The following is a 22,971-nucleotide window of genomic DNA, read 5'->3' as shown; positions in this document are numbered from 1 at the left end:
TGCTAAATAGGTTTGGCTCAACAAATTGTAAGAAATCAATTATTCTTGTATTCACTAATACTAGTAATTTTGCAGAAAAATTGCATACAAACATTACATTATACATTATTAAAAACCTACAGTCCACAGTTACGCACTAAAGTGCCCTTCTGGTTTCAGAAATAACAGCAAGTGGATGTTGGACGTTGTAATTACTGTGGTGGTTTTTCTTTGTAGCATGCAAGACAGCATCTATCAGCCTTTTAATTTATATAAACACAGCCCTCAAGCAAATAACTGCTGCTGTTTTTTTTTGTTTGTTTGTTTGTGTTTTTTTTGTTTGTTTTTTTTAGAGGAAGAGATCAATTGAACGAAAATAATGCATTATCACATAATATACAGTTTACAGTGCCGGCATGGAAAAGGAATATATATATATAATCTTTCAGATATATTAATTTAAGTCTTTTGAATCTTATCATTTCATTTTCGTTTGACCCTCAAGGGAGCACTGGCCCATTTACGGAAATATGAGCCAATAATCGAACATTGCAGGTTAGTTGATTGAAATTGAAAGGCCTGCTTCTTATAAGCCTTGCTAAGCATTTGGCGTATAAAAGTGACATGCTGCGTTTTTAATAATTCACTTTACAATAAGCTATACATGCATATTTAACCACGAGTCTAACAAGAGATGCTTTCAGAAAGTACAGAATCCATGTCTGCGGTGTGTGCGGTCATGCTCATGGTCAGCATGACCAGATGAAGATTTAAATAAAACAGTGTCATAGTTTATAACATTCCAATACACACTAGCCTATGTTTACTGTGGCATGTCAGAGCTGAATATGAAAGCACAATCCACTTGTAAAGACAGGTACTTTCCCACGTGCTCCAGTCTACTCGCCTGCTATAACCAAGATTTATTCCAGATTCCGAATCTAAACGGAAATTCATATGTACCATTTTAAGAAGTCCTGTGTTAAACTGTAAAACGTCGAAGGGAACCACTTGATCTAGCGTAGAAAAACAAGCCCGATGGCAACCACTGGGCTACATTTGCTCTGCAGTGCTTACAACACACATTCGTGCGTTTATTTACAGCAAGCAGCCGCTTTCAAGCGCTCACAAGGGAGCACCCATGCAGGTAGCGGTATAATCATAATAACAGACAAGGTAGCCTACATTCGAGATACAGATGCATGCAGATTCCCATTTAAAATGAAGAACATGTTTGGCTATTCCGTGACAGGTCTTAGGCCATCACGAAAAAACTCCAGCCCCGGCATAACCAGAAGCATCCTCTAACTGGTATTTTCAACGCAATGGCGCTGGCATGATATTAAGCGTGGTAGCTGCTCCGTCTTTAGGAGGCACATCAGGATAGCTGCCATGACGCAAGTCTCTAAGAGCCGTGTGTTTTTTCATGTGTCAAACGTGATGCTGAAGCTAAACCGTGACAGACGCGACCAAGCAAAGATTGCTAGCTAACACTCACCCGTTACCTAAATGAAAGCGTCGCCGCCGTCTTCAGCCTGTCTCCACAGATTCAGTTGCATGCACCGGACTGGGTGAAGCTGGCGTCCGGTCGTCTGTTCAAAAATAATTCCAATCTCGATGCGGCTCCATATCTGAAGAACATTCGCCGTCTCTGAATGAGGTCTAGACTTTTACATGAGGTTTTTCCATTTACATTTTCCCATCTTCCCAAATGAACATCATCTCAGCTACGGTGTTTTGGGTGTGTGATAGAAACGCTAGCGTGGGGTCGTGTACGATACTACCGGATGGCGGAGAGGAGGGCAGATATTAGGAACAGCTGGGCATCGACACCAGGAAGCGTCAGGTACGAGCTGTCTTTGACGGAAAGCGGAGTTGACCAATCCTTAGCGCCCATTGCACGGCTAAATCCCGCCTGCACACGAGGCAACCAATCATGAATTAGGTCAGGATTGTCGCGCGCAGGTGCCCCTCTCTTCGTCTTTATTTCATGCTGATACTGGACGTATAGGGCCAAAGATAACCGGGAAAATGGCTGGAGATTGCAAACTATTAGGACTTTAATAACATCTTAAGTCATTTATTGTCGCCGCCATCTGTAGGTTGTAGCTGTGGATTTTTAAAAACGTATTTTTTCCTTTTAAAAAGAGCTGCTGTGAAGATTTTGAATAAACATTTCAGACTAATGTACTTATACTAGCTACTGTTTTGACTGTTTTTATACCAATGAAGAAGCTCTTCTTTCCGCAGGCAGGATTTTAAACGTATTGAAGAGCCAACGAGGCATTTTCGAAAAGTGTACATAGCGACACCTGGCGACGAATATGAGAGGTACGCTTAGCAAAAAATTCACGGCCTTAAAACTAATATAAGGAGGAGAAAAAAACAAAACAAAAAAAAAAAAACACGAGACAATGTGCCAAATCAGCAACTTTATTTTACAAACAAATGCAATTTTAGTATCTATTGACATTTCTCCATCATAGAAAAGCAATTTACAGGCTCTTTAAAACAAAATAAAAAAGCAGCACAGACTGATTATGAGCAAAATATATCATTTTGAATAAATATAATCTTATATTTCATGCTATAAAATAAAATTCATAAATGGCGAGTTAATTGTTACAGCATCGGCACCAGCTAGCTTCATGTACTTCATAGTTGTATAAAACAGTAGAGTTCTGAGGTTCACAGTAGGGTTGTTTGTGAGGTTGTAAGTATAGTGGACTACAGAGAGTTGAGTGATACTTCTACAGCTAAAGCTAAAAGATCTCCAGTATTCCTCAGTGCTGAAGCTCTGTGCTCTTCCCATGCAAACGGAAAGCAAAAACGGAAAAGAAAAGAAAATAAAGGCGGGTGCACCCAAGACACCCATGAGGCAGACTGTTTTTTTGTTTTTTTTGTTGTTGTTTTTTTTTTTTGGGAACCAACGACTGAGGATTTGCTTCCCCAACCTGAAGTAAAAGTGCACAATTAAGTTGACTTGAACATACAAAATGCAGTGCATGTCCAAAGTGGCCATTTCTGAATACTAGTAAACCCTGAGTTCTACTTTTTTTTTTTTTGCCATATCACCGAATACATGAGAAATATTAGCTAACAGAATTTTATAGACTGCTCAACATCAGATATCCAGACAAAAGTATTTTAGTTAGCCTGTTCAGTTTCTGATTGTCCAATTCATTTTGCAGTCTCAGTACAAGAGGAAGTGGAGGAGATCTTTGTGGCTCTCACAGAAGCAGGGTATCCCTCCCAAGATCCCTTTCATATTTGACACAGATAAAAGGTGCAACATTTAACCGACTTGCATTGAGGTGGCAGATGGATGGAGTACAAAACACAGACACACAAACAAAACAAAAAGGCTCCACATGCACAAGGCTCTGAAACTCATTGCCTTCACTCTACATGAGCTGCGGACAGCGGTGACCGCAAGAAAGCCACACCTTAGAAGCATTTTCACTCAACATGTCCAAATGTTCACAAAATGTCTTTTAAAAGAAAAACAAAACTAAACAAAATCCTCTCCTCATCTTGAGTTAACTTGACTCCCTGACAACCTGAAACCACTCATTGAGACATGACACATCTGTATTTCGAGAGGCTACCGGATAGCAGTAGAAAACTGCTTTAAAAAGGTTATTGCTTTTGCATATTACACAGTGGAGAAATGTTGGAAGCAGAGAAGCAATGGAAGACTTCAAGATTTTCTTTTCTTTATAATATCAGTGTTCATAAACTACCTGAAGTAAGTCAGCTTTAATAAAAGGATAAGCTGCAAATTCAAAAAGTAGTCCCACAACCTTCCATGTAAACTCTTCTTTTTGATTACTGTACACGGCCCATACTGAACTCCTGTTTTTCTGTGAAGACTTGAACAAAAAGAGTGAACATGTATCTTATAGTTGTCAATTGGTTGGTTGAGCACAATGTAATTTCATATCACTCTTGAAATCACTTACAAATATGTAATAAACCTTACTTTTAATCGCCCCATTAACCTATATGTATGCATTGTCTTGTATATAAAAATCAATAAATACACCTGACCAGTCTAACAGCACCATTTAACTCGTTACACCTCATTAGAAGTAAAATAGTTGAGGCCTTCTATTTGAGTCCCATTAAAGAGCGGTAATATATGATTAGCTAAACCCTTTTAAAAGGAATATGGAATATACGTACTTTTAGACTATTTTTAAAAACGTATCTTAAGTGCATGCCAGACTAAAAAAAGAAAAAAAAATCCCCCCCAAAAAAGAAAAACAAATCTGCATTTCATTATATACGCAGTGACCACCATGCAGTACATCTTACATCACAAATGGTCTAGCATGCATTCCACTCCACCACCACCACCCCCCCTCCCAACACACACAAAAAAATAAAAATAAAAATAAATAAATAATAAAAAAAAAGATTGGCTGGCACACAAGAATCACTGTGGCAAAATGATCAAAACCTAAATGAATAGTCCAAGTTTTTTTCATAGTCTTCTTTTATCCAAGAGGTAGCTTCCAGTGTTTGAAGCTGTCTGATTGTCCCATTTTATGACTTGCTACAATCTCTTCCTGTCAAAACTGCATATTACATTTAATGTAAAATTTCTGCTACTGCATGTTATCTAGATCAATCAAGCAGGTAATTTTTTTATATAAAAAAACCAAAGCAGATTTAAAAAGAAAATCTTACAGATGATGAACATAAAAGCAAAAGAAAAATGCTTAGAAACCATCATCAAGGTGAGACCCCTATAACAAGAAGTTGATTAATAAACAAATAGTTGCTGTTGCAACTTTACAGGAGAAAGAAAAAAAAATCCAACATTTCAATTGAAATCAATGCAAATTAATTTGTATTTTTATCCATCAATTATTAGATAAAGAAAAGACAATGTATAGGACAACCGGCAGATTTAAATGGTCAAAAAAAAGTGAAAAATATAGGCAAAACTGTAGATCCAAATACAGACTGACAGTGACGATATGCATCAATATGCATATACTCATTAGCTGAATCTTGATGCATATGGCCAGGCTGAATTGATACATGCAGAATAGACTATACCTCTGTCTTCTGAAGATCACTTGGGCAAGGGATATTTCAGGGAACTTTACATTATTGGTGGCAAGGCACAAATTCAATTGTAATTGTTGCCTCGTGACAGTAAGTATTGACTTTAGTTAATCATTCTCCACATTTTGTCCCCCCAAAATAACCATCACGTTTATGGCTTAATTCATGTTTACCTCAAACTTTCTGTATGGATGGAGCACCACCATTCTAGAGAACACAGTTCGACTGCTGTAGCTTAATGCTGAGGAGCTTTATACCCCTCTAGCCCTCACCTGGCATTAGACATTGTGTCAATAGGTTCAGAGTTATCTGCTCCAGAATCCTATTCTATTCTATTGAAATATAAGATTAGCTGTGTGTGCGCATTTGCACATCTATGTCAGCAATGGGTGCAACCTAAAGTAGCTAATTGCATTCATTAAAAGTGGTGTCCAAAAACATTTGGACATAGTGTATTTTCATTAGTTCACCATTTAAAAAATAAATGAGACATTTAAAAGAAGGCCAAATTTAAATCTCAGTAATATTTCTTACTGATCCTGAAACTCTTGACAGTTGCTGAATACAGAGAAAGTCTGGTTTTAAAAAGGAAACAGTTTGAAAAGCAGTGTTGTACTCTGCACAGACTCTATTGTTCTAGTGCTTGGTTTGCGCTTACATATTTGGTTTTCTCTTTGGTTAGTGGCCCAAATTGCATTAAGTACTAAGTGGAGTTAATAAACTAATGGTGTGGTCATATGATTTGTGTATATATGTTTGTTAAAAAAATAAAAATAAAATAATAATAATCATTTACTTTCTTTTTTTATAATAATTTGGCTCAGTGCCACAGGCATCGTCATGGTAGAATTATCTAAAAAGATCCTCTAATTTTCAAAATGGCAAGAGAAACATCAGATTTTTGCAAACAGGAGAAAAAAAAAAAGAATAGCAGAAACTCTGCTGCTATCTTTTCTTACTATGGAACATGCAACTCAACACATTTGTAAGACAAACGGTTTAAACAATTTCGTAAATGTAACATGAAAAACTGACAAATGTAAGAACAAACCGGTTTACATCAACTGGGATCAGAGGTATTTATAAAGTAAATATAAAATAACAAAAAGCACCACTGAGTAACAATTATAAGGAACCCCAACCGTTACAGTATGATAAAATGAACAAAGAAAAGCCACATTATAGGGAATGATGTGTAAGTGCTATAGTTGCTGGATGAATATTGTAATATTCTAGATTATTCAACAGAGCTTGACCATGAAAACACACATCTACTCAAAGTGGTATCAATTTAGCACGGGCACAGAGCCCTTGAGCAATGTGCAAACAAGCATGTTTCAGTCTGCTATAGCATCAAGAACTACAAATTACATTGTGAAAGAATAATGAACATGGCAGAGGAATTTTAATGACTACACATCGAGATCAATGTAAATCACTTACTTTAAAACGGTTAAAAAAAAAAAAAGTCTGAGATTGTCACTTCTGTATAATGAGATACTGAGAGAAAATTATTTTATGTCTACATCCCTGCTAGAGATGTGTGATATGTCAGGAAAATTGAAAACATTACTGAACTCTCTTAGAAGACCAGAGGATTCTAGTAACCTTTATAAAATGTTGGTCAATAATGATCAAGGTTGACTGACACCTAGAGGTTATGCCAGACTCTGCCTAAATTAACTCTCTATGGTGTCCCATAGACCACTGATGGAGATGGTAAGTTTTGATGCCTTTAAAAGTCTACACACATTAATTGTAAAAGGTTTAGCTTGAAGGCACTAGAACAACTAATAGTCTCCTGTACACTTCTTGTGTGAACATAAACTTTTAGCACTGCAAGAATGCATTCTTCTTTAAGCCTATATAGGTCAGAGCTTTTTCAGTAACAAGTGTTAAAAATTTCAGATAAACATATGGGACAATGACATCCACATTCGTTTTCGTATTATCTGCCAAACATACTTATAACTGTTTAACCACAGATTTGTTGCTACATTACTGATTAAAGAATTTTAAACTTAAAGAGGACTGAGGATGCATACAAATACAAAGAGCTGTAATAAAGACTGCTGGCAAAAAGCTATTCAACTCCAGTGTTTCTCACACAAACACTAGCTTTTTGTGCAAAGCCTGATTAGCATTCAAATTTGTCCTGTTTTTTTTTTTTTTTAAAGCAATGCTAGCTGTATTTCATACACAGCAGAAAAATGGACGGAAGCCTGTTTTGTATCGAAATTGCCAAAATTTCTAAATCACAATTTATATGCCAGTAAACAGTCAGACTTGCATTTCCTGCCCGGGAGAAAAAAAAAAAGAATAAAAAAAAGAATAAAATAAAACAAACAAATCTACAAACTAGGAATACTAATCAAATCAATCACCTGAAGCATTTAAAGGCAGCAAAAGGTATTAATCCACAGAAACATCTATGAGGCACAGCAGAACTGTTGCAGAGATCTAAACAAGACTCAAACTGCTGACTTCCAAATAAATTCTTTATCCCAGCCAGAATGAGCAGACTGAAGTATCTAATGAACTGTGCAGATTTTGATACACAGTAACAGATGCATTCAGAATGTTAAGTTATAATCCTAAAGTGGTGTGCAGGAAATTTCACTTATGAACAATTTGGGAAGGGGGAGGGAATACTGTATGGTGTTAATGCACTGAAATAAAAACCGTGGCTCTCTTCTTCTGATTTAAATAATATTGTTTTGCCTGTAATACAACAATACACTAAACTAAAATGGAACATTAGACACATAACATTTTTATTTTAAAGTTGTTTTTTAAGAGATAATTTCTTACTTGCACAATAAGTGGAGATTTTGGTCCAGAGCTAGAATTATTCTGCAACTGGAAAACTGACCATTATATGTTTTCAAAGTGTAATAAAAAGTGAATAACAAAGAAAGGAGAAAATTGTAAAACTATGGTATAAGCTGATTATAATTTTAAATCAAGCTGATATAGATCTTTCATATAAAATGGTATTGAGTTTCCTTTTTTTTTTTTTTTTAATTGCTGATATATAATAAGAGCCATTTTTCTTAGCCTTATACTCACTTTACTATATTTGATATTTACTTCCCTCAGTAAGCATAAACTCTAAATACAAAGAAAAGTTCAATCAAATTGACAGAAAGGAACAATGATATAAGTCATGCCATTTTAGGAATAATTCCCCAATCTATGATGTGCCAAATGGCATAAATATAATTTAGGCTATACCTTAACCATCCCACCCCCTTAAGCACCCTTTTCAAAAACATACATAATCTCGCTACAAGAACAATGAGATAAATTTAAATTTCATACAATCTCTAAGGAATATTTCACTGAAGTACCCAGGCTTCGTGTAGTGATGATGTTTTGTGCCAGGATTTTGCCATGTAAAGCATTTAAACCCTTTGAAACAAAACAAAATGTGTCTTTTTTAAGAGGCTTCTTTGCTTCCTTTCAGGTTCTTGGCTATGAGGTAGAACCCGGTTGGAGTTGAGGAAAAGCTTACAATACTGTCTGTTATGAGTATGTTACGTTGTATGATGAGGTATTAAACGGATGTTTCACACAAAGCTTTTGCACTGGCAGCTAAAACCAATCCTTGTGAGTAATGGGCCAATTTAGGCCACATGTGCAAAAACAGGTTAGGTAAAAGCATGATATGACAAGCATCTTATCTGAGCTTTCACATTATTAATTATTGCAACATGCCTATATTTCTCTACGCTTAAAAACATGGAAATATATATGTATATATATATATATATATATATATAAAAAAACTTGATAAACTCTCGAAGGCCTTGATTATTGAGACCTTCTACCCAATTTTCTTCCCCAGCTACTTGACTTTTTCCCTTTTGAAAAACTTGTTTCTTAAAAACACCTCTTTTTAAGTCCTGTGTTACACAAAACATAACTTCCACAAAAACAGAAGAGTAGAAAATGCTCAAGGCAGGTTCATCATCCATTCAGCTAATTCTTTTAAAAACAGGTGACCATGAAAAGAGAAACCTTTAAAGCTTCCTGTCACAGGATAAACAACCCATTCAAATTTAGATTTTTTTTAATAATCACATCTGGACACAGGGGCTTCTGCAGGACTGCACTTGGCATTTTCATCGCAGACGTCATTTGCTGGCCCATCATCAGCATACGGAGCTCTGCAAATGACCTCTGAGGCATCCTCTGGAGCCCCCCGCTGGCCATCTGCTGCTTCCACCAGAGAGTCTGTGAGGTTGTTTGCCTCAGTGCCTGAGCCCATGTGCTTCTTACGCAAGTGCTGGTTGAGAGTGCCTTGGAAGGGAAAGCACTTGCCACAGATCTGGCAGTGGAAGGGTTTGTTGTCAGTGTGGCCACGGATGTGATACTCAAGTTGATCTTTGCGGGTGTATTTCTTGCCACAGTACTTGCAGACAAAAGGTGTGATGCCCATGTGCAAACGCATGTGGCGGTCAAGGCTTCCTTTCTGGTTGAAGGACTTGCCACAGTAAATACAGATGAGGCGCTCGTTGAAGGGGTACCACTGGCCGCGCAGACTGCGCTCTCTCATGTCATTCTCAAATGCTGCTCCTGTAGCTGATCCCTCCCCATCCTCAGTCCCTGGCTTAAGCTGAGAGATTACCTCGGCTGGGACTGGAACAGGACGTTTAGGCCTGGCACGACCACCTCGGAAACCACTGAGAATTGAACGAGAGGGGCTGGATGGACTAATGCTGACAAAGCAGGATGAGGGGAGTGTCGAATAGGTGTAACTTGCAGGAGGTAACACAGGCCCATATGAACCCACGCTAACAGCTAGCACCTGCTCTCCATCCACCAGTTCGGTGTGGTAGCCATCATCACCTGCTGATGAGCTGTCCGAATAGGTGGGCCGGTCTGTTTTCTCTAGCTTGACATGGACATCTGTTACTTGTCCATCCTTTCCAATCAGATCTACTTGTTCTGGCTCAGCCTCCATGGACACCTCCTGCTCTGACACACCGTCACTGCTGCCGCGGTCCGACTGCCCCTCTTCGGCCGAATGTGGAGGCCCCCTGCCTGATCCCCTCACCTCTCCACAGTGGCTCTTTCGTGGGTAGTAGGGTGGGGAAATCTGGGTTGGGTTTACAAAAATACCCCCTTCTATCATGCCATTGCGTCCAGCCCTGGAGGTGATGCAATCTTCATCAGCGTCTGCTTCACTAGAGACAGGTAGGCTGATTTTGGAGTGAAGACCTTCCAGGATCTGTGTGCACTTGTCTATGACAGCCTGCATTTGCAAGAAGCTGGCAGCAGTCAGGAAGCTGATGACATCGCGCAGGCGCAGCTCCATGTGGCCTGTGTAACAGAAGGCCAGCAGCTGCTCAAAAACCTCAGGGCTCTTGATCACGGAGATAGAGAGACCACTCATGGTGCCCAGAGCAGAGTGGTCACGGAAGTAGGGTGAGCTGGCGGCCAGAACAGCCTTGTGCGCCCTGAACGGCTGGCCCTGGATGTGGACAATGATGTCGCAAAGCTTACCCTGGAGCCTGAGCTCGTTGAGTTGGTTCAAGACAGTGTTGCTGAACTCAGGCACATCAAATTCTATGAAGCCGCCACCGTCCTCCATGACTCATTGATGTCTCTTCTGGATTGTAGAAAACCTGAAATGAGAAGATAAAATCCAGTTTTAATAATACATCCAAATGTCACAATACGGTGTCATACCCATAGTGCTGCTAAAAAGTTTGTCAAGTCTTTGCAATTTTATGTTTTTTTTTTCTTTCATAAATTTGACCCAGTATAATATATATTTTTTACGTTTATTTACATTTTAACATTAAATATCTCTGTCAGAAAAAGTACTTTGCAGGTATGACCTCTTTGAGCACCAATAACTTCCAATAACAGGTTTTAGAAATCTCTGCCTATTCCGCCTTCCAAAATTACTTCATGTAAGGTACATTGCATCTTTGAATTAACTGTTCTTTTTCCATCCCGCCACAACATTTCTATTGGGTCTGGATTTTGATTTGGCCATTCCAAAAGGTTACATTTCTCCTGCTTTAACAATTTTCTTGTAGACTTACTTGTATGCGTAGGGCTGTCTTTCTATAGTTCACAGACATCCTCCTAATGAATTTGCTGGTACAATGCAGAATTCATAGGTACATCAATACATGATATACAATATTGTCAACTATATGCTTAACAGTTGGGATACGGTTCTCATGTTGGAATGTTACATTTGGTTTATGCCAAACATAATGCTTCTCATTGAAACGTTATAAAAAAAGTTCTATTTTAGGTCTTTTGGTCAACAGGACATTCTTCCAATAGGCTTCTGGCTTATCCATGTGGCCTTGAGCAAACTTCAGAAAGGCAGCAGTGTTCTTTTTGGAAAGTAGTGGCTTTCCCTGTACTATCTTGCCATGCATACAGTTCTTGTTGAGTGTTTGCCTAATGCGATACTCATAAATACTGAGTGAAAGAGAGGACTGTAGGTCCGTAGATGCTACCCAGGGGTTCTTTGTAACTTTCCGTAATAAGGATAAAGGAGACTTTGTCATTCACATCACACAGTACAAGGGGTGGAATGAAATTGTGATCTCAAGGTCCCAGTTACACCCAAAGAGCAATTACTGAATAAAAAAAATAGAATCTAAAAAGCCCCAATCACCAAGCCCTCAATTTTGCTATTTTGTAAAAATGTAGTATACATAGTTTTTTTTGCATTTAATGTTAATTTAAAGTGTTCTTTTTTTAAGCTGTGCTGCTATTTTGATACATTTACTATATTTTGTATTTAAGGTAGTGCTATTTAAAGTGTTAACAGCGCTGCTATTTTATTGGCACAATGTGTGCTATTTTGTTACATTTATTATACTCAGTGTTTTGTATTTAAAGTTTTTCTTTTTTGTGTTTTGCGATTCTATATTAAATGGCGGTGGTGTGCCATTTTGTTACATTTATTACAATGTTATTCAAGGCATTCATTTTTTATTATTATTCAAAGTGTAATTTGTTGTGTGCGGTTATCTATTTTAGCGGCAATAGTCTTATTAAATTTGTATATAAATAATTACATTTCGTATTACATATTTAAAGTACTACTTTTTATTTGAAGTGTTCAAGGAGTTTGCATTATTGTGTTTGAGGTAATTAATTTATTTGAACTTAAGATTCTTTTTTAATGTGTGCTCCGCTGCTATGATAGGTGCTCCTCCTGTTCCATGGTTACATTTCTTACAGTTGGCATTTCTTTCATGTGTTTGGCATTTGTTTAAGCTTCTCTGTAATCCATAATAATTTAATAGTGAATTCTTTGTAAAGCTATTTAAAGTTTGTTGCCTACAGAATGTATTTAGCAATTTTTTAAATAGTTAAATAGTTAACAGTTTTTCTACATAAAGGTTTTGCTTTTCTTTTTCTTGTTTAAATTTTGTCACTACAAAACTCTGAAGTTTATTTTTTTTTGTACTTTAATTCGCTTTTTGTTTGTTGTTTTTTAAACAAACAAAAAAAGAAGATTCAAATATTTGCTACCAATCAGTGATGAATATCCAGACTTTAAAAAATGGTTTTGGACCCGCCCTAGTAATGAGCAGTGTAATATACAGTGGGTCCCCAGTGTTCACTTGTAATGTATATTGTGTTGTAGCTGCCTTAGTGTTGAAGGCTGTAAGAGCAAGCTAGCACTTTCTCTGCTGCTGAGTGTAGCTGCATGTTTGCTGAATGCTGCAGTAATCACTGATGCACTAAAGCTTGAGTTATGCTATCAGCATTTGGAAGTGGTAATTGTTAAGGTCATGCCACTTCTAGTGAGAACAAAAACAGGACTACAAACTGGTTTGAGTGTCTTAATGAAAACATATTTTATGTATATTTTAGTACATTTCTAATACACTCCGTGTATAATAGTAATGCAGTTGTGTTTTGAATGTGTTTTAATTTTACTTAAAGAAAACTTATGTACAATATAATTTAAATGCATAGGAAAAAACTTTTAAAGTCCACTTAAGTACACGTAACAATTAAACTTTTGTACTATTCCTGTAAAATTAACACATAAATATAGTTGTTCCATTTTAGTACCCAAGGTGCATTAATCATGCACAAGTACACTTTAGTGCACTGTAGAATAAGAGATTAGTATACTTGAGTCTACTTTTTACATTAGGATAGCTAGCTGACTACAAGTCTAAACCCGACTCAACGTCTCAATTTGCCTTTCTGTTACTCCTAAAACTAGTAGCTCGACTTTTCTTTTAGACACAGTTTTTATGCTCAACACTTGTGTCGGTAGCTCAGCAGTTAGTCAGCAGCAGTTGAACTTAGCTGTCTAATACTCAGTGGAGCTGTAGCTAAGCTAGTTTAGCGAACGGGCTACAGATCCAAAACCGATCTCGTCACCTCGTGTAATCATTTATAAGTTTGTTTTCCATCAGCCAGACATAAATTTGTTTTGTAGTAAGCAGACCTGTTAGCAGATCCTGCTACCAAGGCTAATGCTAAGCAGCTCCCCTTTCCTGCTTCATGAATAAAGAAATGATGTTTTCTATTTATATTCTTTCTTTTATCTAGTTTTTAAAAATAGATGAATATCTGACAATCACATTAATGGAAAAACACATAAAAAAAGAAAAACTGTTCAGGGTTCCTATTTATATTTTATGCAATATAATCAGTAATAAACAAAACCCATTATCTGTATTGTATTTAACAACTGATAATACAATCCAATATTCTGAAAAAGTACAAAAAATAGCCTTATATACCTTGATCAGCCAAATTTACATTTATGCCCTCTGGCAGATGCTCTTATCCAAAGCACATTTTTGTTATTGAGGTAGGCAAATGTGGAGTCTTGCCAAAGAATTCCCATTAGTATAGTATGTTGTTACACACGGGTAAGGAATCAAATGTGAAGTCAAGATATCTTTCCCTGTATGCTTTACACCACAATGTTACTATAGCTTTTCTAACTTCATTAAAGGTCCACCCCGTATTCCTTTTTGGGGCTTTAAACAAGATACCAGTAAACCAATAAACTCTGCAACACTCATATCTTTGTATTCACCTCACCAAACCTGCTGCACTTGTGTCATCTCAGTGGCTGCTGTTAACCACGTGACTTTTTGGAATTTATAAACTGACAGAAAGGAACATTTGCATTGAGTATCTTCACCTTATCAAACCTTTAGATGGTTATGTTTACATTTGTACTTTGGACAGCATCACTAACTAAGCTCAACTGTGCCCGTGTGAGCATCTCAAAAACAAATCTAAGTTTCTGCTAGCAATATGATGTGAACAACTTAATGACAGTAATAGACAACACCGTCCATCTACAGAAACTACAATAACCTAATCAATACGCAGCCATGATCAGGCATTAAACCACTGGGATTAACACTACAGACAACCTGCCAAAAGGAAGGGAGACTGCACAAAACAGGGTGGTGGAGAAATAATTTGATACAAGATTACAAAAAGATAAAGAAAAGCCTTTTACTCTCTGCTGTTTACTGTCCCATAGCTCCTTTATGTCTAGCTCTCTTAGCCTTCCTTATTTGCCTAATTCTAGCCGTAGAGCTCTCTGGCAATTCAGCATGATTATCTGCAGTAAGCAATCTGGGAACATAAACACTTTCTCCAATTGCCAGAGCTTGCCAGGACACCTGTCCCACTGCCCATATGTTTACATCTGGGCATATTAAAAAGAAAGAGGGGCAGTGTAGAGACATTTGTAGGGCAAAGACAATGGGAGATAAATGAAAATGAAACAAATGACTAAGAAGGGGACGCTCATTTTGTTTCCTCCTGTACATTCTCCTGTCTTTATGTGGGTTGTAAGTTGAGACAGTGAGAGAAAGGCGTAATGGAGGCTGCCTGCCCACGCTATGTGTACCGAACTGAACCCAGATTTGACAAGCTGCCAGAGAATGTATGCTGAGTTGATCTGGTGGACTCAAGGGGCGAGTGCCATTGGCCACGTTCCAGAAAGCTGGAGTCACAGGTTTACAGTTTAGGTTCTTAAGCAAGATAGTCTGAACAGTGTCAAAACTATATATTACACGTTAAAAGACTTCCTCAACCCAGCAAACTAAGGGTTTATAACAGGCAAGCTAACTTGACTTGCACAATCTAGCATGTGTGCTGTGTAATAAGTGCACAACAACAGAGATATAAAGGATTGGTTGCTAATGTATTGCAAGTGAAAGATTAACCCATTGATAATCATGCAAGATGTTCTTATTTTTACAGATTACGTTAGGTTAAATCAGTGAAAATACATTACAAATAAAAATAAATTCTATATAATAATTCAAATTAATGTCCCTTTCAAATAATGTGTTCTTGTACAAACAGAATTAAAAAAAAAAAATTATATATATATATATATATATATGATTTGACACGGGCAAGAACACTTATTAAAAGGTTGTAAATTTCAGTTCAGTTTAGATTTATTCTCAATTAATTGCCTATCTCTAATTGACATAAAAAGGGATCACTCACCTAAAAGAAAGGTGCTTCAAAAGACTACAGTGCAAGAACACAATAATTAAAAAGTAAGAAATTAAACACAAAGCAACTGAAGGAAAGAAGGAATAGGAAGCTAATAGAGAATACATCAACAGCAGACAGAGGAGGATATAAACATGGCCGAAAACTGCTTCAAGATAAGCAGCTTTTAGCCTATTCTGCAAAACTGCTAGCTTGGCCACTAATGGCAAAAAAAGCTTAACAAGCAGGGTCTGGCAGGAGGTACTTTGATAGGCCATAAAGAGGAAAGAAATGTGAAAAACAAGCAGGACTGGCAGTTCTCTGGGAAACTCTTTACTTTTCCACAAGCAAAGGTTGCATGGTTGAAGCAGATAAGATGACCTTACGTGAGTTACTTAACAATTAGAGCTACAGCATTGAACATTTTTTTCTAAATTAGAACACCTATTGGCTACAATTAACCTACTTAATTTACAGACAATATCAAAGTGATGGCTTATTTACTCAAAAACACAGAACAAGTAATGAAAATAAGCTACGTTTTTAGCACAAAAACAAACAAAATAAAAAAACAATATACAGCCAGGCAAATACACTTTCCAATCAGTGCTTTTTTCAGTTCAAAAACTAATCTGCTTCTTCGGCAGACACCATTAGCAGGCATTCACAGCATCTAGCTATTTTGATGGCAAGAAAAGCTGATAGCTGAGCTAGATCAAAGGAAATTGCTGCACAAATTCAAAAGGATAATTAAGAATGGCTATAACAGTACTGGCTGGGGAAATCAGGCTTTGCATATCTAACAGGCATAATGGAGGATAAAAATATCACCAATTCACTCTCTTCTGCACTGTGTCCATGGGTCAAAGACATTCTTTTTATCCCCTGTTGTTCAGGACTGAAGCTGGCCAAGACACAAGAATCCAAAGCTCATTGGGCTGAAATGTAGATCCAGAAAATTCATAATCTTTTCAGCAGCCTATCCTTCACTTCAAATAGACAGTCAACAATCCAAAGACATTCAGATTTACTAACAAAGCCAATGTCAGCATACACATGCATAACATCTTCAGTGGCCGAGTACAAACAGATAACACTGGAGAAGTATTTTGTATTTCAATATCCAAGCTGCCACTGATTTGCTTGCGTGATGCCCACAATTTCAAATAAGATAGAAGAACTTGCAACCAAAACTACCTTTTACAGCTTATCTTAAGGAGAACCCTAGCCATACAATATCAGGGTTTACCAGGTGCAAAGCAATAATGCCTACTCATGCACAAGGCCTAATTGGTTTGGCTCCATCTGTTCTGACAAGCCCTGCAGAGAAAATGTTCACAGACTGGGTGGGACATGAATGTCTCCCACAATACCATAATGTAACTACCTATAGGAGCCCATGTGGCAGGAAACAATAATCATCAAGACGTTCGGTAAAACACTAAAGTTAGATACAACCTGTTCAAGTAAGGCCTAAATTAAGACTAAACTATGAAACTTTTTAAAGACATTTTAGTCAATTACTTAGACAAACATGATGACTGACGATTGTTTTTTTCTCAATTTAAACAAAAGGGATCAAGGTGTTTGCGATGTACCCATCCATACTACATTACATCTGTGAAAAGAAAGATCTCTTAAAAAAAAAAAAAAAAAGGTAACCACAGTGAACCTTGAGAGAAGTCAGGTGCACCGAATGACCCCATTTACCTCAATGCCACCACACTGTACTTTGCACACTATTTTATACCTGTAAGCAAGAAAAAAAACAACACGGAGTTCACTCCTGTTGAGCTCAGATTATAATGTGACACCGATACATACAATTTTGGCTTGATTTACTATCTTGTTAGTTGTGATCTCTAAAAAAAATGGAGAATGGAGTCCAACATTGTTTTCATCCTCTACCCATAAACAGTATGATATATTAAACTATCACATTCAATATTCTACACTTAATGTATTTCTACAGGATGGAATGCAGTGCACTAAACCGGTAGCTAATGTTCAAAACACATTACTGTGAAAAAAAGCCCAGAACAGTGAACCAGATCGTGACATAAGGAAGTCCACAAAAAGTGAAACTGACGTTAAGAAGTTTCAACCACGAAAACCACGTTAAAACAAGTCAGCTGACTTAATGTAATACTATTACTAGGTATGTAGCTAGATAGCTTGCTTACTAGCTAACAATAAATACGTTCACATCCTTAAAACCCACCTAACTAACTAACTAACTAACTAACTAGCACTAGCTAGCCAATTAGCGCTAACTAACCACAACCCACCTTATTTACACGGCACAACCCAGATCACCACTTCATGGATTAGTTATGGAAGAGTGAAGCTAAGATTTCCACCACTAAGTAAGAGCATTTTACGTTAATTCGATATGTCTGCGGCCAATGGTTAGTATACAGCTAGCTACTTTTTACTATTAAAAGACATTCGCGATTAAGGTTTCGTTGCCACTCCTGAACCATGTATCCAGCACTGCGGTCGCCGACTGCCTAGCTATCTAAACCGCAAACATGGGAAACTGGTCCACTTACAGTGTTGTTCTCTACACACACTTATGAAAATTAAAAGCTAAAGGTAACGAGAAAGCGGGCAAGATTTATATTATACGTAAACATTTAGCTAGCTAGCTAGCTACTTAGTAAACACTTAACGTTAGCTAGTCAGATCGGTATAAGGTCGCCTTCTCGTAAACTAAATTAGCCAGCCAGCGGTTAGGGTGTCGTTAGTCGACAGCCTACTTGTGTTGTTAGCCACTTAGCTAAACCTCCGACAGGCTAACAAGTACCAAGCATTACATGAAATTTATTTTAGCAAAGTTAGCGCTAGCTAGCTAGCTCGCTCGTTAGCTCCGACCAAACTGTCATGGAATGCTAACAAGAAAGCTAGCTAGCTAGCTAGCTAACTATTTGAAGTTACATAGGCCAAAATTAGTCTCGTTCTCAGCAGTGGATTATTCTATTTAAAGCAAATAAATGTTTCCATAATTAACATGTTACCTTCTCCGGATCAAACGTTTTCCATTCCCCCACAGCGAGGCGTTTTGCTCCAGCCTGGCCTCCTCCTTTCCCCAGCTGTGCTCTGCCGCTGCTGCTGTAGCGACGTCCGATTCGTGAATGAATCAATCTGTTTAACCGGTTCTTTTAAACAAACTGAATCAGTATGTGTGCCATATTCGGAGCGTTATAGCCTAGCTACAGAATTTAAATAAACACCCCAATTAAACCTCATAAATATATTCATATATGAATCTGATGCGCTACCCTTCTATATACGGCTTCAAGTGATATTAGTACACGTTCCTATGTTATTTGCACTTTTGTGTAGTACTGTGTACATTACTCTGTTGTGTGCACCGTGCTCTACTACGACCTGAACAATCATTTTTAGTAAACCGCCCAAACAACCTATGATAAATCAGTCGAATCATGTTTTCGACTCATTCAAACAGCTCTAATGAATCGGTTCTTCACCGGAAGGAAGCGAATGAAGGTGCTTTCAAAAGTGCTCACTGTGAGGCTGAACATGACAATATACAGATACCCTGCAAACGTCTTTCTGCTTGTTATGTTACTTGTTATTAAGAAGACGTCTTGCGTTAATGGGCTAAAATTGTATCACTATAAAAACATACAAAGGAGGTGGGCGTGGGTTATAATATCAGGCGATCTTTTGACTGATTAGTAGAAGATTAGAAGATTATTTAGTTGATACATATGATTAATTACATCAGACAGTCTTTACAGTAACATCGCAAATTTACAGTTGTTTATATAATGTAACCATGTCTGCAAAATACTTTTTGACTGCCATTAGTATAATCTTGTTCATTTCAATCCTGTAGCAATCTTCTGGGCAGAATGTGGAAGAAACAAATGTGTTGGGTTAGGTATTTAGGTGGCTTATTTTGGTGCATTACAGTAAAAAGAATTTAGCCTCAATTATATTTACTAATATGACTTATTGCTTGACCATTGCAGTACTGTGCCAAAACTGTTAGACATACGAGAAATTATATGCGCACCTAATTAACTGCAAATATATTGTGATTTTATGTTTGAGTGTGTTAACCATATACAAAACTCAGCATTTGTATTTGCCATCCAGTAGTTTCTCTAATAATGAATGCATTATTATAATGAATAAAGGTGCGCTACTGCTGGAATGAATGAACATCCACTTAAGACTTCTAACTGCATTCCAACATATCAGGTCTACTAAAAACAAGAAATCTGCTTTACTTTTCCCCCAATTACGTTTTTTCTGTCTGTACAGAAAACTAAAATATTTTGTGTATTCTTTCATGTGTCAATCATCTCTCTCTCTAAATATATATATATATATATATATATATATATATATATATATATATATATATATATGTATGTATATATATTGTGGAAAACTGTATGCAATCAACAGCTGTTTTGGGATGCATTGAGCACTAGAGGGCGTCATAAGCTAAATCATGCTTTTGCAGCGTGTCTTTTTAGTTCAATGTTGACTTTGATGATTCTGAATACGCTTTTTTTAACATGGTAATTACAAGTTTATTCTTTAATAGCATAGCAGTTGGTTTTATGAAAGTGTAATGTAATGAAGTGGAGTAGACAAAAACATGGTACCATATAATCTTCTTAAGATAGCCTTAGGTAGAGTTATGATACAACGCAGCGTTTTATTGCCTTAGCCAATGGAATTCTTTGTGAGAAAGGATTGGAGGAAAAAAAAACTAAAGCACTGAACTTTTGGTAAACCTCTTAATGTCCAGCATTACCAGCAAAATAAATTGAGCAAAGGACCAGGCCTAGTTAATAAAGTCTTTTCTTAGAGATAAAATTGGTATTACAGTGCTGGGTTTCAATTTTTGTTGTTGGATTAAATGGCCTCCACAAAGATCATAATGTGGAAAAGGCTCAATTGGAGTTTGTTTGATCTTTTTTTCCCATTATAATGTGTGATGAAACGTTTATCCTTATAATTTCTAAAAGCTTCTTCCCAGAATTAATGATCAATAATTAAAGGGCCAATGATATATATATATAACATATAACACTGAATTTTCCTTAGTTGTGAAACAATTACAAAATGCATTGTTCACTCTGCAGTTTGTGATATCACAAAACCAACACATTTACATCCATCTGTCTAATAAGCCTACAACAGTTTAGCCCTGCTCATTCTCACTAATGTAGTAAGGACTTTTTTTGCCCTGAACTGCTCATTAAATGATACACAATGCAGACAGTAAACATGTCAGTCTTTAAAATAACCCCCTGTTTAGGTTTAAGAGACATTGAAAAAAATGATCATGTAAGAATGAATGAATAGTTGATACATAAAACCACACAAATATCAAAAGTGAACTTCAGGGGAAAAGATACAGGATAAAATGTGGGACATGGGCCATTCCTTTAAAGATTCATAATGGTCTCGTTCATCCTCACAGGCACCACTTTTACATACATTTGGAGCTGTACCAGCTGTATACATGCAAAGAGGTGTTTGAAATGCTGTGAATGTATGAACGTGTGAGTTTATTACTCAAGAGTAAATATTTGAAGTATAAACATGGCAAGATTCTTTACAACTTATCCACCCTTTCACCATGTCAGCCCTACTGACTGGATACTGGGGCTGATGGCCACATTTTCTCTCTTAGAGAAGTCTTAAAAAGGTGTTTCTTTTTGTGTGGTGTTTGTCTTATATACACATACACATATACATAAAAGTTCCATTGACAAGCCTACTTTTCTGAAGGAAGGCACATTAACAGCTCTGGTATCCATTGTATGGCTGCCACGTTTATAAAGTGCAGAGCTGAATGTTATCTTCAGTGCTGTTTTTTCTCCCTTTTGCTTGTTTGAGTGACAGTTTGGCTGTGGGAGCGAATATCTGACCTAATCTGGGTGCAGGTGGGCGATCGGCGCAAAGGAGCAAAATCGCTTTGTCATCGCACGTGCTCTCGAGAGAGCGCTCCATGTAAAACAAGTCTCCCCTCTATTCACCCTCAGTACATCGCTTTCATTTTTTCTCCTGCTCTCATTTCGCCATGAAAAAGATACCACCAGTATCCCACACATACACGCACATGCACATGCATAGAGCCATTTCTTACTATAAGCAGTATAAGCAGTCACTTAGAGATCCCAAGCTACAAGGGGCCCCATGAATATATCATTATTGTTAATTATTGACTCTTATGTTTATGTTTGTTTATTATTTGTTTGGCAGAAACCTTGTTTATGCAATGAATTATTACATGTAATTTGTTTATATAGGCAAAGCTTTGTATAAAATGTTCCCTTTTTCATAATTAAATATTGTTTTATTGTTGTAAGATATATTTATCTTTTTTATTTATATTATCTCTTTATTTATGTAAGATTTATTTATTATTGTTTTATAAATTTTTTAGTCTCTTAAAATGAACATAAACTATAAATAATTTTCATTCTTGCATACAAAAAATAATGATTTGTGTTGGTAGTAAGCCCCCAAGTAAGATTTCTTTTAGGGCCCCCCAAACATTTAGAAATGCACGTGAATATACACACATGCATCGAAACAAGCAAATAAGTACCCAACGTTATTGGTGATTAGAAATGGTTTTGTTGACCTCAAGGGATGATGGTGGTCTAGATAACATTTTGCATAACATTTCACAGTCTTGCTCATCAAAGGGTTTCCTGTTGAAGTTGTAATCTTCCTTGAAACAGGGCATTGTTTGACTGTGCACCCGTTCACTTGACTGTGAATTCCTGGGCAGTAAGCTAATGGATCTGGCTGGGATGAGAGCAGCATGCGGGATCAGAGTAAGGGATGCAGGTGGGGTGGCCTAGGGCCTCGAGGTGCCTCCCGGTGATTTGTTGCCCATGTGACTTAGCAAATGCCCCTCTGCCACTGAGCTTAAGGCATTTTAAAGTTGGGGAGTGGATGATCTTTCTCTGGTCCATTCTGGTTTCAGAGAAGACACAGCGTGAAAGTCAAGTCAAGTCAAATTTATTTGTATAGCGCTTTTTACAACTGTTGTCGTCACAAAGCAGCTTTACATAATTAGTACTTAATAAAGAAAGTGTAACCACTATAGGCAGTTTGCTGTGAGCAGCAAACATTTGAAGAAGCAATTAACATTGATCACTTTAGGACCAGAAGAGGAAATGCTAGTAGACAATCTTAGTTGTCTTAGTGGACTGCCAGTGTATATTTTGCTGTTATGTGTTGCATAGTCTGAATGTGTTATTCTTAACACACCTGTGCATAAATTAAGGGCAGCATATTTTAACAAGTACCTTGTGATTTTAACACAGTTAGTGTGTTTTGATTTTTCACAAGATTGGTTCTGGTTCCCCAATCTGTGTGTGAGATATGATGCATTCTTTCATGATGCATGTGTGTTGTTACTGTGTGTATGACTAGAGA

At 37.1% G+C, this 22,971-nt stretch overlaps 2 protein-coding genes across 6 annotated transcripts in view; both read right to left on the bottom strand.

Annotated features, from left to right (window-relative positions):
• ralgps1 (Ral GEF with PH domain and SH3 binding motif 1) overlaps positions 1-1,819 on the bottom strand; it is an 87,152-nt gene extending 85,333 nt beyond the window's left edge. For 4 of the 5 annotated variants that reach the window (XR_011979833.1, XM_072682083.1, XM_072682085.1 and 1 more), the window contains exon 1: positions 1,478-1,819. The gene's annotated coding sequence lies outside the window, so the exon portion shown is untranslated. The remainder of the gene's footprint in view (positions 1-1,477) is intronic. The other variant, XM_072682084.1, reaches the window with a different exon arrangement.
• A 628-nt stretch (positions 1,820-2,447) lies between these two features.
• On the bottom strand, positions 2,448-18,647 carry zbtb34 (zinc finger and BTB domain containing 34). Its single transcript, XM_072682080.1, has 2 exons — positions 18,549-18,647; positions 2,448-10,685 (listed from the first exon to the last, which is right to left on the bottom strand). Exon 2 carries the CDS (start codon positions 10,649-10,651, stop codon positions 9,128-9,130), a length of 1,524 nt encoding a protein of 507 aa, XP_072538181.1. The 5' UTR covers positions 10,652-10,685; positions 18,549-18,647; the 3' UTR covers positions 2,448-9,127.
• Positions 18,648-22,971: the final 4,324 nt, after the last annotated feature.

This window comes from Salminus brasiliensis, chromosome 6 (genome assembly GCF_030463535.1).
Source record: "Salminus brasiliensis chromosome 6, fSalBra1.hap2, whole genome shotgun sequence".
NCBI lineage: Eukaryota > Metazoa > Chordata > Actinopteri > Characiformes > Bryconidae > Salminus > Salminus brasiliensis.
The sequence above is the reverse complement of the archived record's forward strand: the minus strand, read 5'-3'. Positions and strand labels throughout refer to the sequence as shown.

Coding starts and splice junctions, on each gene's coding strand:
- zbtb34 (XM_072682080.1), bottom strand. CDS start 10,651: ATGGAGGACGGTGGCGGCTTCATAGAATTTGATGTGCCTGAGTTCAGC.